This window comes from Pagrus pagrus (assembly GCF_965226575.1).
Source record: "Pagrus pagrus genome assembly, chromosome: 15".
Classification (NCBI taxonomy): domain Eukaryota; kingdom Metazoa; phylum Chordata; class Actinopteri; order Spariformes; family Sparidae; genus Pagrus; species Pagrus pagrus.
Window position 1 is genome coordinate 13,447,397 of NC_140199.1, and position 16,330 is coordinate 13,463,726.

General features: G+C 40.6%; 1 protein-coding gene across 2 annotated transcripts in view; it reads right to left on the reverse strand.

Annotated features, from left to right (window-relative positions):
- Positions 1–4,458: 4,458 nt before the first annotated feature.
- sertad2b (SERTA domain containing 2b) overlaps positions 4,459–16,330 on the reverse strand; it is a 37,948-nt gene continuing 26,076 nt past the window's right edge. For both annotated transcript variants that reach the window (XM_084376053.1, XM_084376052.1), the window contains exon 2: positions 4,459–9,009. In XM_084376053.1, the coding sequence (XP_084232179.1) occupies positions 7,713–9,005 (1,293 nt within the window). In that variant the 5' untranslated portion in view covers positions 9,006–9,009 and the 3' untranslated portion in view covers positions 4,459–7,712. The remainder of the gene's footprint in view (positions 9,010–16,330) is intronic.

Consider the following 16,330-nt stretch of genomic DNA (forward strand, 5'->3'; position numbering starts at 1 on the left):
TATTTACACACAGCAGATGAAGGAAAGTTTAAGGGTTAACTCCATCAATTTGAACATTTAAGTGTGTTTGCAGGTCTTGTGGAGCACTACTGCATATGTGAAAATAGTCATTTTTTCTGGCTCTAGAGGAAAATGCATGTAATCTGATAGATTTCCAGCTTTGCACTTTGGGTAGTGTAGGCACCAGGTTTTGAAAAGGAAGAAGGAATGCGTGGGAAAGAAAAGGTCGTATCCATCTTGATCATTTGTTTTCAGACTGTCCATAACAGTCCAACAGTGTTATAGGAGTGCAGTGTGAGACCAGTGGACTGCTTTTCAAAACCTGGTGCCGACATTACCCATAATGCAATTTAGCCAATGAGTGACACCACTGCAGGTAGTTTATGTAGATTATATGCAACTTCCTCTGGAGCCACAGAAGGCTTTATACTACTTTTTCACATATGCACTAGTACTCCAAAGACCTGTAAACACACTTCCATGTGTCAAATAAAATGAATAAATAAATAAAACCCTTTAATTATGTCATGAGAGCAAAAAAAAAAAAATGCAATAAATACACTTCCTGCTCTGCTGGAAAGTTTTTTAATGTTCCTTATTGTTAGATGTCTTTTTATGTGATTTAGTTGTTTTGTAAAGCACATTGTATCATTGTATTGCCTCTTTTCGTATTAAATGTGCTTTACAATTATGTTGTATAACATGTTTTATTCCTATTACATTATTATTATTAGTAGCAGTAGTAGTAGTAGTAGTATTACTGTTTTTGTTATACTCACATTAGCTTAAAGATTACTTATTTGTGACTTTTCTTTTACTATAAAAGGAACTGTAACTTAAAAGTGACTTACTTTTTTGTTCAATGAATGAACTGAGCACTATTAACTGAAGAGGATATGCTGAAATACATTTTTAAAAAATGCTATCAATAATAATAATAACAATAATGATAATAACAATAACAACAACAATAATAATAAGAAGAGTACCAGTGCCCCCAAAAGCAACAAAAAGGATAAAAAGATTAAGAGATGAGTCATTATTAGAAGCAGCTGTATGTATGAAGGTAGTTTCTGCCAGGAAGCGTCTTTCAGTCAAAACAAAACAACAGACGGAAGTTGCGTGGGATCATGAGAGTTTTCGATTGTAGACGACCACTATTGCTGACGAAAATGTACCTGATGTGACTCAGGCACAAATGTTCACAGACGAGTTTTATTCACATTACGTTTAGTCATGTCTGCCGACTCCCTTTCTCACTTTCTCTTGTTTTGAGACATTCTCATGTACAAATGTTACATATTATATCTTTAAACTGCTTGCAAATCAGGTTGCATTGTGGGCAATGTGGGCTCAAGGATTTGGAATCGATTCTGACCCTTTTAAAACAGCGCAATGCTAAATCATTTGAATAGGCTACTCTTTTAAGTGATACATTTCTTACTTCTTCACCATTTTCATTAGTGAACTTGTCAATTTTTTGTAATACGTTTACTTTATTGTCTGATAACGTAATCAGCTGAGCCTTTTCTAAAAGAAGACTAAAAGCACTGTCATGTTTTAAGTCTCCACTCGATGTTAATACAAGTGAATGAGCAGCAGTATCTAGAGGACACAGAGAGAAGCAGCTCTCTGTCTCACTGCCTCTGTTACTGACTGCTGTCTGTGTTGTCCTCAGTGACCTTAGCTCTGCTGTTGCTAAGTTGAGCAAAACTTTCCCTCCCTCCACCAATAGAGACAGATTGTCCCCCTTCCCCTCACAGCTGTGCGGCCTGAATGCTGGAAATAACCACCGGCCTGCGGATCAGGAGTCATGGCTGTTTGACAGTGGCAAATGCTGGCACTGTGCCGCAGTAAACTAGACGAAAAAAAAAGCAGGAAAAACAGAGAAAGGCTCAGGCGGAGATTTATAGTAAAGACTATCAAGCTGTTACTCACAGACATATGTACAGTATCCAGTGCAAATAGAAACCGTGCAGCGTGCTCTGTGCCTGATTTGATGGATATCATGCGGCAATAATTGTTTTCTACTGTAAAACAGTTCTGATCAGATTTTAGAAAAATGCACTATGCAACCCAAAAACTGACTAAATCTAGTTAAAGGTTTAGAGGTTTAGTTGTAAAATAAGCTTGAAATAAAAAGATAATTAGCTTGAGATCTTAATAAATAGGCATTAAAAAAATGGCCATTCTTGGCTTCCATAGGGTTTACCTCATATCCCGAGGCATCCGCTACAGCAGTCACAATAAGAAACTGAAACATCAGCTGAAGTCATTTTCTACTCTCTAGCTGAACGCTAATCTCTGCTGTCTAAAAACTTTCTTGAGTGTTTGTTTCTCTCTGTCTTGCTGTTATAAAGCTGGAAATATATCTGAGCTAGCCGCAGACTTGACTTCTGTCGAGTTGTGATGCTGCGGAGGGTCTACGGCTAGTATGAAATTGTATTTTCTGAAACGGCTGTAATAGATAAATGTCGAATAGAAAACATTAGCTTGTCTGCAGTAACCATCCAAATGAGGTGAGCCACAAAACGTACTGCTGAGAAAGGCCCTGTTCTAAGGCATCCAGATAATTAATGTTGTTACAAATTTCACTTGGATTCTGAATGAGGTTTTCAGAAAAAGTAAATAGCTTTCTATTTCTTTGTGTTCAACGAATAACATGAAGCTATTTATGGATGTATTCATCTATATTTTTTACTCATTTTTGGGGCACCATAGTACTACAACATAGTCTTTGGCAGTTGTGGAATAAGTACTGTAACATCCGTCAGCCTGGAGATTGAAGGAGTCACAGATCTCTCTTAAAACAACCATAAAGCCTCGGATAGAATTAGATGATTTCATGTTTTTCCCATGCAAATAAATTTGTCCTGAGAATTTTCACCTAATTTTGAGTCATGTTTTAGCTCCAGGGGAGTCAAAACGCAAATTAAGGCCAACAATCTGACATTCAGGAAGGGAGTCATCTTGGACGTATGTTAAGTGGTGAGTGTACATGAGTGCAGCCTGCGTGGAGACAGGCCCGTGGATAATATGAAGGACACTGACGTCATTGTTGGCCTTATTCTTGGCAATATGGGGGTATATATGTATCTTGTGTCCCTCAGTAGCAGGAATATGCCACCTGTTATCATCAACAAAATTCCATTCCACTTTTTTTTAATACATCATTATCCACCATTTTCTTTGTTTATATTACCCCCACTTCTTGTTGTCCCTCAGGCTTTAACAGCCCATCATAATCAAGGTAGAATAAAAGCTCTGAGAGCTTTTCTACAACCTTCCAACAGTAAAACATACAGCCTGTATAACTAAACATTTGGCAATTTTCTGGCATGAAAGAGAAGACACAACATGATGCAAGTATGGATCTTTGGTCACATGATTAAAGGGTTTTCAATTGTGACAAGCAGTTGAAAGCTAGCAGGTAGTCTTTGAGTTAAGAATACTTTGTCTAAAAAATCTAGACTAATAATCTAAAAAAAATCTATTTCAGCATTATTCATTGAAAACCTGAAGTGTCAGTTAATTATATAAAAATTAAGGTCAATGTGTTTGTGGGCAAGCATGTCAACATTTCAACAAGGTACATAATAACAGAAATTAAAAGACACAACAGACTTCTACTCTTTTTAACAGTTTATTGTATATATATATATATACATATGCATATATACATACAGTATATATATACACTGTATATATACTGTACATATATTTAAATATATATATAAAACTACAAAAGTAAGACTGTTTCAAATTCATAGACCGCTGTCCATTATCTCATATACTATATGTATATTATATATATATATATTATCTACAGTCCACATTTGGATCCCAATACAGTGATCAGCTGACAGTTTCTCTCTGTGTGTGTTTGTGTTCTATTGCATAGAAAAAGGCACAGCTCTGAGGTCTGTGAAAAATACAGCCTTTTTAGAGGAAATCAGCCTCAACCGCAGTCAGTCTTTCTCAGCGATGCGAGCCGCTGCACGATCGGACAGCGCTAAAACAGATTCGGTAACGAACACTGATCATAAAAGTCTCAGGAGCTTGAATGTTGTTCATACTATGTACATTACTTTTGGCATTGAAGCGTCTATGACAGGCTTTGGAGTCTTGACATCTGAAGGTTGGAGACGTTTTTTTGAGTATTGCTGCATGAACTGTTCGCCTTCAACTGGAAAATGATGAACAAAAAAAAGTACAAAAGATGTAAAAGTTTGTGGCCGCCACCCCACAAAAATCAATAACAAAGCAACAAACAAATAGATAAACAATATAACTATCCATGGATATAAAAAATGGCTTCCACCCATAATTCCACACTCAGATACATTCCTATCTGAAGTACATTCCTACCACACATTCTGTACACACATTTACAATCCAAATGTTCACTTCACATCAAAAATAAATATATTTACACAAGAAAAGAAAAAAACAACAACATATGAATAAATAACTTCATTGACCAAAAAACAAGCACTCCAAAATTCAAACATAGTGAAAGAAACAAGACACAGTCGTCCACAAACAGTATTAGTCGGTGCTGCTGTCTGTTCGGCTCACACTCTGCTTTGAATTCAGTTCACTTACGTACTAGCTGAGGTCAAATTCACTAATCATCTTCCATTGGAACAAGTTTTAACATCTCTGCGGCTGCACTGCTGTCGGCCAGCACGGTAAGATGAGTCAGACTGGATTCCAGATAACACATTCTGTCCCATTAACAACCACCGAGTCCGACCAGCTGGGACCGCCGCTAGAAATACTATTAACATTTTACACCATAACACGGCTTTGTTGGCAGACACATAAGTGTTTGGGGTTTCTTGTCTGAACTGTTGGTTTACTTTGAAGGAAAATCCAACCTAAGGTATTTCAAACACCTATTGGTGATCTATCATGCATGAATTGTTATATTGCTGTGAGTAGGCAGACACATGTAGATGATACATGTATAACGATAAGATAGAGTGCACATCAGTTTTAACAGTGTTTGGTGGCAGGAAATGTCATTAAAGCTGCACTCATCAATATTTTTATAATATTACTGGATCAGGTGGTTATGTTTAAGGTGTGGCTTGTCGTTGTGAACTCAGATAATTATCAATTATCCAAACTCAGAGCGTTCTTTTGGCTCATTGTCCTGGGTTACTGACCCCCATCCGGCCAAAAACCCCTCACAACAATCATGAATGCAGCTTATAACATCAAATCTACAACATCTGGGCTTTTTAAGAGCCACAATTTTGCACTAATATTCAACATTCATACAGAGTGAGCAGGAGGGGGCAGAATCCAATTTCACCAAAAGTAGCTTCATGACAATTATAACACTTCACCACACAGCAATTCGTGAAATGCACTGAACATTGAGTGGTGACAAATCAGTGTCAAAGTATTCCAGGGTGGACTTTTCTTCCAATGTTTGAGCCAATTAGTTAAACTTTTGTCACACTGTCTGATTTTTTCTGTCTGAATATTGTAGCAATTACAACTTTATGTTTTGTCGTATCAACTCTTAAAAAACAAATCATGTATTGGCATCTTGAAGACTATTGTGCGGTCTTGTAACTAGCTACTACATAAAAAGAAAGATGATGGGTCTGTGATTTGTTAATACCTGCATCTACAGCTGGCCTTTTCTACCAATCAAATGGTCCTGGTGCCAACATGCTGGTCTATTTTAGAATGGGCTATGTGTAAATTATGACTAAATATGTGACTCTGCTACACACGTGAAAAATATCCTTGCAACAGCTTGAATGTGTCTGATAAGGAAGCTTCGGATGACTGTGAAATAACCTTTCCATGTGGAAAATTACAGTTAACAGCCAAATATGTAAATTAAGGAAAGTTGTTAGTTAGATTTCAACTTACAAATAATCAAACATAACATCAACTGCAATGTTTTAAAAGGGCAATGTTAAATTTGTGTAAACAGGACTATTAAACTTTAATAGATAGCATATAAAATGGGCAACAGTGGGCATTTGACTGACAAACGGAGTCTTTTGCATCATTGCTGTATCAAGTTAACACTGTGGTTCCAGTTTCCTACTTCAGTGGAAATCCACATTCAAATTATTTACGCGACAGATTTAGCCCTCCTGCTGTCACGTGTTTAAAACATCCATGGGTGTTGGGTTCAACCTCAAAACTTTACTGCACAATGCACAGAAGAAAGCAGCCCTGAGATTTGGCATATACGCTCCTATTCTAAACTCAAGTAAACATACTCTGCAAATATGGGCTGTGTGTAACACTGTATGCTGTGCTGTAATTTGTCCGTCACTCATGTTGCTAATTCTGTAGGATACAAACCAAAAATAAGGCATTTCTACTAAAATATTACTTAAATATTTACTTTGTGTGATTCTTAGTAGTTCTACGGAGTCACCACAAAGACTTTGCCTGCAATCTGAGATTGCTGTTTTGTCTTGAGTCCTGTACAGCCAAATTTAATGTGTTTGGAGCTGAAAGTCTCTGCTTAGGTTGGATTTTTCTGATCATCTACATTGAACTGGAAAGCAAGAGTTGGTGGTGGTGCTGAGGCCACTTTGAATGTAAACACGTCAAGCTTTCCAGTGGGTGCAGCTCATTTGAATCCTGCTGTAACTGAAGCAAGATAACGAGCCCAAATAACAGAGCCCATGTAAAAAAGCATCCAGTACAACTACACTGTATGTGCCTGCCAACGTGGAAGGGTAAGACAAAAATAAGTCCTGAACTGAATTCATTGACATGATGTGTACGAGAACAGACATCTCCTTCTACCAAAAAGGTTTAACAAACAACCAGGCGATGTGTTTTTAGAGCTATTCCCAAAGCGTAATTATATAGCCAAGCTAATATGTAATGAAGCACACTGGTAAAACAATGTATTCCTCGTAAAACCTGTTTATGCTTGCTTTACAAATAAAACATAGCATCTGTAAAAAGATAAAGATTAAATAATTATTATTTGATCTTGAGAAATTACCTCACTTAATAATAGTTTAATACAATACAATAAATTAAAAAAAAAACATTGAGGAGTGACCTCGCTAGGCTGTTAAAGTAAAAAGAACTTGAAAAACAAATACTGTAAAAACGGGAATTGAATAAGTGGTCATTTTGAAAGGCACTCATTTGCTAAAAGCCATGTATTCAGTGTGTTTGTGTGTGTGTGTGTGTGTGTGTGTGCGTGTGTGTGCGTGTGTGTTCACTTGTATTTCTACACCTGTGATGTGTAATTATCCTCACAAGGATAGAATGATTGCAAAATCCTCCAGAATGAGGACAATTTGCAGGTCCTAATTTGATCTATTTACAGTTTACCTTTTAGGGTTAAGGCTTAGGTTCAGGTTAAAGATTAAAACTAGGATTAGGTTTAAAGTAGGATTAGGGAATGAATGGAGTCAGTGGAGGTCCTCACAAGTATAGAAATACAAACTTATGTGTGTCTTTGTTTCCCGGTTACTTCATTTCCATATTTGGAAAGGCGAGCACAGTGCATGCACAGTGTTGTGTAGTAGTAGTTGTCATAGTAGTACTAATTGACATCACCATTGATGTTTACAATTACCGACCTTTGAAGAGAGTAAAAAAAACATAAAAACAATAAACAGGGAAACACCCAAATAGTTTCCAATTTTTCATTCCAGTCTGTTCTCCGGATTAAACTGTCTGTGTGTTTCTGAGGTGGCGGTGTCAGCGAGTCATGAGCCCACCAACACTTCCATAATGTGGTCCAGTTCTGTCAGATCAATTTTGAAAGGCTGATTGGCTGAAACCTGGGGGGCGGGGCCACTGTATGGCGATGCCAGTGATTTTAGGAGATCGTCTGCTGTCACCACTGGTGACAGTTTGGCGAGGCCACCGCCTGCTGTCACGCCCACAGCCCCCGTTGTCGTACAGGGGTCAAAGTCATACATGGACGTGTCGATGTCGGCGAACAGGACATCATCCAGCGCCAAGTCTGAGAGAAACCCCGAGGGTGAGGAAGAGGATGAAGGGGAGGAGGGAGAAGAGGAAATGTCTACTAGGCCACCAGGGGGCAGTATGGGCAGAGTGTCCATTGGTCGGAGCTCGGTACAGCGGCCTTCCGCCAGCAAGACGCCAGCTGCATCTGGTTTAGCACCCATGGTCCTGCAGTCTCTGGGTGGGCCCGTGGGTGCTGGGGAGAGGGGTGCTAAGTGGGAGGGTTGGGTGAGTGGCGTGGGAGCTGGGGAGGTAGTCACGGTCGTAGTATTAGCTGCTGCTGTCCTTGTTATGGCTGTGGGAGGACCCAACTCCATGTCACTCAGAGCGGAGGGGAAACCGTCAATGGACGGGGCAGGCACAGGCACCCTGGAGGACGCCTGGCTCAGAAGTGCCGAAGGTAGCGGGGGTGGCTGTGCCGGGGGAGGCGACAGAGGAGGAGTGGGTGGGGACTGAGCACAAAAGGCTGAATCTCCACCATCCTCCTCTAGTAAAGAGGCTGGAGTGAGGCAGGCTTCTAGAGGGGCGGGGCAGGCCTCCACACGGTTGGGGCAGGCCTGGGATGCCTGGCAGTTTGGAGGCACCATTGGGTGGGGTGAAGGCGGTGGGGCGATCACCGGCATCAACAGCGCAGAAGGCTGGGGTACTTGTGCCGTCGCAGCCGCCGACAAAACACCAAAGGAGGGTGGCGCCTCACGGTAGCCCTCATCCATGGGGTCATCGGGCGGCGGTGAGGGCGGGAAGAGCAGCGGCCGCAGGGAGCCTTCTTGCTTGAGTTCATCCTGGATGCGCCGCAGCATGTTGTTGATGAGGACGCGACGCTCCAGGCTGGGCTCACCAAGCGGCCGCTGGCTGTACAGCTTCATCAAGGAGATGTTGAAGATGGTCTGCCGTTGCAAGGTGTATGACACCTTGGACAAGCCCTCCGGACCGAGGCCTAGTCCCCCTCCCGCCACCGACGCCTCCAGCGTTTTGCCTTCCAGCCCCTCTTCATCCTCGTCCAGCTTCCGCTTCGCACCTTTACCGAACATGTATCTGAAAAACACAGAAACGGGACATTCATTTGTTGCTCGTACGCAGAAGTCAATTGCATAAAAAAGTAACTAGCATGTCATTTACGACCACGATTCTAAAAAAGTTAGGCTCAGGCATGCCAATGTCAGCTGCAGCTGCTGCAGGGAACCTGGCTTTCAGGCGATCAAATACGTTTTATGTTTGACCAGGTGTTTCCTCACGCTAGACATGTTTCACTGCTCAGCTTTGTGTTTTGCATTACAAATATTGCAGAGTGTTGCCCTGACTCAGAGTAATTTGTTGCAGGGTTGACATTTCACTCCCTATCTTTCTCTCTATAACACTAGTTTAAAGATACGCTGTCGGGTACCGATAAGTTGCACCAGTTGATTTAACGTTGAGTTCCGTACCCAACCCTGTTAGTCTGCACATTAGATTATCATTGTCATACCAGATCTCTCCTAAATTTAAACACATATACTGTATATTCACCACTAAAGTTTGCAGACTGAAACCCTGCAGCTTAACCATGGTGATACATAAAGCTGCTTAAACGCAACAAGCTTACAGCAACAGGGGATTTAAAGAAACATACATTGAAAACAAGAGCAGCTGCAATGGTTGCATACTGTAGCACAGCACACTCACACAGACACACACGCACTCAGAGACACATTCACACACACACACACACATACTAAGTTATGTAATAGCAGCGTTCCCTGTTGTACCACAGGATCATAGGCCAGATTTAAAGCCCAACCCCCCCACTCCACCCTCCCTCCTCCTGCCATACTAGAACAGCACATTGAGTTACTTACACCACTTTCAGACAGCACGCGTATTTGAATCGTGCTGGACCTGTTCCTATGAGACAGCTGTTTCACTGCTTCTCATTGTTAACAGAGACTATTTGTCGTTTCTTCAATGATAGACCGCAAATTTACACTGAATCACGTTGAGTAATTTACTCAGTAAAAGTTACGTTTCAGTTTCACCTCAATGTCTGTCAGTCTGCACTCTCACTCGATCGCCCACACATGCACTCTCTCTGTCTCTGTTCTCCCTCGTTTGTTGGTGGGCTGGTTAAGTGACATTTAAACGTCAGCATCATTCAATTAATTTCCATTCATGGTAGCAATGCCAGTTCACCACAGCCGGGAAGTGTCTGACCCGAGAGGAGGTCTGTGAGAGAGAGGGTCGGCTGATGCAGGCTGACCCATACAGACAGACCTCAGGCGGCAGTATGAGCGTCACTGTGTCGGTCTAAACGTGGTATTATTGGGGGGGGGAGATTTACAGTAGGGGAGAAAAGAAAGAAAGAGAGCTACAATGATGAAAAAACAGAACATTCCCTTAACATCCATATTACAGTATATTAACAGATCTCTCCATCTAATCAACTCCAACTATCTGATGGTGTCATTATTTGTGAAACAGAAAAAGCAACGAGGCAAGAGAGAACGACCATTAAAAAGAAAGAAAGAAAGAAAGAAAGACAGAAACAGGCATCGCTGCAGTGTGTTTGACTCTAATCCAGGCTGACAGGCTCATGCAGCCAGTCCCTGTCTACTCACACACATACACATACATAAGTACTGCGCATGCGTCTCCTCTCTCTCTCCCTCACACACACACACACACACACACACACACACACATACAACCACACACACAGGAAGTGTGAGCTGCAGGCCCAGTCACCACGACTGGTTGGTTGCCATGACAAACAGAGTCAGCTGGGAATTCACCCAAAGAGATGACAAAGAATGGGATGGGGGAGAGGAGGAGGGGTGGCGAGGGAGGAGGGGGTGCTGGGGGGCAGGAAGGAAGAGGAGGAAGACGGGGAGGAGGAGGAGGAAGCAGGGTAGGTGAGAGATTGGTTTGGAAAAGGTGGGAGGGAGATGAGCAACTTTCTCTCCTGCCCTTCTCCGCTTAACTTAAACTAATGTTGTGGTGCCTCTGAGCAAGGCACTCAACCCCAACCTCCTCATTACTTAACACTCTGCAATCGACTCATAAATGTCAGCGCAAGCTGCATTAAGAAAATGCGGAACAAACCTTTACTTAAAACATTTTAGATTTAAAATACATTTTAAAGGTAAAACACAAAATAATTAATCCGTCTTTAGGAGAATAATTGCACAACTTTTTTTTAGCTCTAATTACAATTTCTGATTTAATTAGAGCTACAAACATAAGTTTGTTGCAAAGCACAAGTTGTCAGAAACATATTAATACTATCAATTGAACACTTCAACTGCAACAAATCTTTGTTTCAATACAGGTGATATTTAAGTTAGATACAACCATCTGGTGGACAATGTATACAATCTAATCAATTCTAAGTGACTGTGAAAGTTAATCTGTTTTTATAAGAGGTTTACATTCCTTTTCACGTGGCCAGCAATGGTCTGCAGGACGTGTGAGCGTCCTTGGCCTGGACACCCCTCATAAATGTTTTATCTGTGTCACATACTACAGATTTTTTATTTTATTTATCTCAATCAAGATTGTATTTTTTGCCAGTTTCATATGAAAGTTAAGAGCTACAAGTTCGGGCCGGACAGACATGAGAAAAGGTGTGGTTATGAATGAGTGTATCCTGACACTATTCAATTATTGACCAATTTCTGTCACTGTATTTATAACCAAAGAAGAGATGCCAGCAGGCACTGATCTCTGGCAAGTGTAGAGTAGGAATAGACTCATTTGGGGGCCCTTAAGCAAATACCTGATTCTAATACTTAGATGTTTGAGATTTTTAGTCATCTACTACTCGAGTTTCTGCATTCACTGCAGCTGCTTATGGAGCTTCTAGGAAAATGGCGAACAGAGTGTCAAAGAGAGAGCAACAGAGTTAGTTTCAAAGCAGTTTGCGGGTGTGTGATTGAGAGCTGAAGCAGCTGCGCATGTCTGACTCACTGACTCATGGCAGGGTGTTTAGACTCTCTCGCGCACGCACACACACACACACACACACACACACACACACACACACACACACACACACACACACACAGTGAAGGGCTGACATACCAGAGGTGCCCCACCCCTTACATTCCTCTTCATTATCCTCCTCTCCTCTTCCCTTTCCTTCTCCTCCACCTCTTCTCCAGTCACTCTTTTACCTCTTTTCCATCTCTTTTTCATCCTCCCCTCCACTTTTTAATTCACACCCTCCCCCCTCGTTCCACTGACTGTCAAAGTTCACAGGCCTAGCACCATCCTACACCCTATGAGCCATGTCTAGATACGAACACAGCAGCAGAAGAAAAACACATCATAATGAGTTGAATAGATAAAGCACAGCAGTGGAGGAGTGCTGCGCTCCAAAATGGAGCCACGATCTTCGTTCAAGGTCACTGTGCGCCACTACTAACTGTCTCGCAAAGAACTGTCTTAAAATTGCCTTTTCCAAAAGATTTTTCACAAGGCAGGAATAACTAACAGTCTCTTGAGACCTTCAAAGCAAAAAAAGCAACCAGCTATGACTAGAAATAAACCAACCTACAGTTTTGAAGGTCAGTGTTATCACTGATATTTTCAGACTGAAGCTTAAAATAGATCTTTTATTCAATAGTTATTCATTTGAAATTGCACAAAAAAGTTGCACAATACAATGAGTTCAGTGTTGGCCAGAAAAAATAGTACTTACAGTGGTAAGAGGAGGATGTGTTATTTGTTTCTGTTTATATCTACTTCTGTGAAATCTAATCTAAATGTATAAGAATAACTTTAGGTTTAATGTCATCAACTGTGTGATCAGTTTCAATGTGTAATCAATCAAATTGCACAGGACATCTCATGATGTGTTCTGTTTTCAGAGTTTCCTCCTTTTTTCCTCACCCTTGAAACCATCTTCAAAAATGTGCAACAGATACTAAACAAATCAAACATTGTATTGAACAAAATCAATACAATCAAGTGGTTGTTTCCAGCAGAGTGATCTGATCCATGAACGTCAGGCAAGAACTTTTCTTTAAATCATAACTTAAAATGATAGTTTACTATGAACCGTCCACACAACTAGGCCAAAACAGTGTGTCCTCTTTAGAGCTAATTGATGTGAATACACCCAGTACAATCATGGGGCTACATAAATAATATTTTCATTGTCAAACAATCAGTAGTTTATTTTCTACTCATTGAACAATTAGTTGTTTGGTCTATAAAATGTCAAGATGATGTCCTCAAATGTCTTTTTTGTCCACAACCCCAAGATAGTCAGTTTAAGGGAGTAAAGAGGCCAGAAAATATTGAAAGAAAATAAGCTTGAATCAGATATTTTTTGTTTTTAATTAGTCAAACAGATAAATTATTACAATAGTTTTTAATAATTTAATAATAATTGATTAATCATTGCAGCTCTAAATACAAGGAAAAGCACCAACGTCGGTTTACTCTCAAAAAGAAAGGTCTACATTTGGCTGTGTGTGTTTAGATGACATGAAAAGTTGATGATGCCTTCAGGGAAGTGGACCTTGAAAGTTCAAAAATAATATAAAGCAAAGAAAAACACACAGAATGCACAGTGAGATTTTATATATCTGAATGACTAACAAGTACAAATCTCATCATGAACTGATGCTGTAAAACATAAAAACAAGAGTGTTTTCTACATTTAGAGGGGAGGCCAGGTGTGTGTGCAAGCATGAGTGTGTGTTAGCCTGCCAACTGTGCTTGCAAACACACATCAGACATGTGGGCCGAGCATATTGTTCAAGGAGCTGGCTGTAGTGAATATGTGTGTGTGTGTGTGTGTGTGTGTGTGTGTGTGTGTGTGTGTGTTGTGCGGTAGTGGGTAGTGCAGTGCTAGTGGATGGACTCTGCAGTGATATTATGATCCTGTAACCGGATACGCTGGTTTCCATGCCTGAGCTGCACATCCACCCCTCCCCCTCACCTCCACATCGGGCTATTTCAGGTTCTCTGGATGCACAAAGTATGGACACACACTTCACACTGCACTGCTGCAGGTACATGAATGTGCAACTGTGCTGTATGCTTAGCGTGATATGTATTAATGTCAGCGTTCTCATTGCACGAAGGCATACAGGAGCACACATGCAGTTCACAGTCATGACTGTGCTTCCACTGCTTCTCCTCGCTGTAATGTATCCAGCTCTGCACATGAGGACGACACTGTCCAACTCACTACTGTGTGTGTGTGTGTGTCTGTGTCTCTTTCTCTCTCTCTCTCTCTCTCACACACACACACAATGTAGAACTAGTAAACACATTCCAGACAAAACCCAGAGGAAGAGATAGTGCGTTGTAGTCCTCGCCTGACCAGACCCACTACGCTCAATAGCAGCTACGCTTCCCCAAACAACTTAAGATACAGTTACACCATGACGATAGCCACTACTACTACTGTTTCTACCACTGCTCTTACTACTACAGCTCTGTCTACCAATAAATACATCCTGGTTTTTAAGCACAAAGTGGACTTGGTCATTCAGAATCATCATCAACCCCTTGCCACTGGCTCTTTTGCATGGGCCTGCCAAAAAACAGGCAAACACCCGCACCCACGAAAATACAGTATGTGTGTCTTTTCCCAACAGCTCCTCTCAACCACATTGGGACTATCTGTGGTCATCAAAAACCTAAAACATGGAAGCAACACAATTAAACTGTTGAAAATGTGTCAGAAAACAAATAAGGTTTCAGTTCTCACATGCGGTTAAAATTGTGAAATGCTGGCGGGAGTTAAAGGTCATTTTATTTGTTTCTCATCTAAACTGGCTTCAAGTGCAATTTTGAAGCCAACGTTTAATTTTGCCATATTATCATAAAGATGAGCTACAGTATTATTATGGCTTTGATTAGGGCTGCCTGATATGGTACAAAAAAAAAAATCACAATTCCGTTATTTTGACTGGTATTACAAGTGCAGTATGATTCATGGTTAGTGGGAATGATGATTTTTGCATCACAATTTTCATTTTATATAGAAAAAACTATTAAAATCCTACTGATCCTAACCTTTTATCTTGAGAACAAGATTTGTAGGCCAGGCCATCTCTGTAGCACTAAGGCAATTCATTATAATGCTCTTTTATCACACATTTTACTGTTATCAAAAAATTCACATTGCAATTTCAAGAATAATTTGATTAACTGTGCAGCCCCATCTTAGACTTGTGCAAGTGTTAGCTATAGTAACTTGTCAGACATCCTCCAAATTTGCTGAAACCCTGTATGTTTGACCCCAAACAGTATAACCAAACTTGGAAAACACTTTTATTTTGAAATTGCAGAGAATTTTTTTTTTTCTCAGCAGAGTTCAGGTTGTAGACAATAAGCTTATCATACACCTGTAAACAATGTCCATGTGTGCATGCTACAAACGTGTGTGTGTCTTTTTCCCTCAGAGTGATCATTAACTCTCACATGACAGAGGTCAGCTGGGGATCACACAGAGAATCCACTACGATTTCTTACGTAATGACAGACCTGGTTACAAAACACTACAGCTCCTACTGCGCAACATGAAGCATCCCATTAATAAAGAGACACTTGTGTGGGCAAGCATGGGTTGGAGTTCACCACTTGTGACAAAGATGTTATTTTCAATTGATAAAGAACTGAAAGCTCTCTTGAAAACCTAAGAGATTTGTTTCTCCAGTTCTTGTGAAAAATAAAAGCAATTCTTCGGAGCAATCCTTTTATTATCCGAATGAATGATTTTGTGGAGTTGATTTCTAGTATTTTAAGTATAAGTTTAGGTGTTAGAAGTCAGTGAGGAGATTCATCACACGCTCAAGTGAGATCACCAACATTATAAGCAGTGTGAAGGAGTAAGAACTGAATAAAGGAGCGCAAAGGTCAGGGGCAAGCTACAACCACTGACTTTTTCCCCCATTTTCCCTGACTCATGTTGAAACTAAACTCAGTTGCCAGTTTATTAGGTACATATAGCTTAGTGGGGGTGGGTGAGGGTGGGGGGTGGGGGTTGAAGTTTAGTGTTTAATCTATCCTCAATGACAGGACTGGGCCAGACAAAATATCAGAAACACTTCTGAGTATAAAGCAGTGCAGTTCAACAGCATCATAAACTACAGCAACTAAAGTGGCTGTAAATTATGCAATCATTAAGGCAGGATTTATAACAGGGCTGCTATCAGTAAGTTAAACCAAGATGTAAGCTGCACAGTCAGTACACAGAACACTATGAGCCAATCCTAAAACAGAGACCTGACAGGTGACTTTGCACACGTGTCTTATTCTTTAGGATCAAAGGTACTATGAAAGTTAAAGGGAAATCCCAGTGTTTTTAAACATGTGACCTCTATTTATATGTTTTGGTGTGTAAATGATGCATACTTACCAAAAG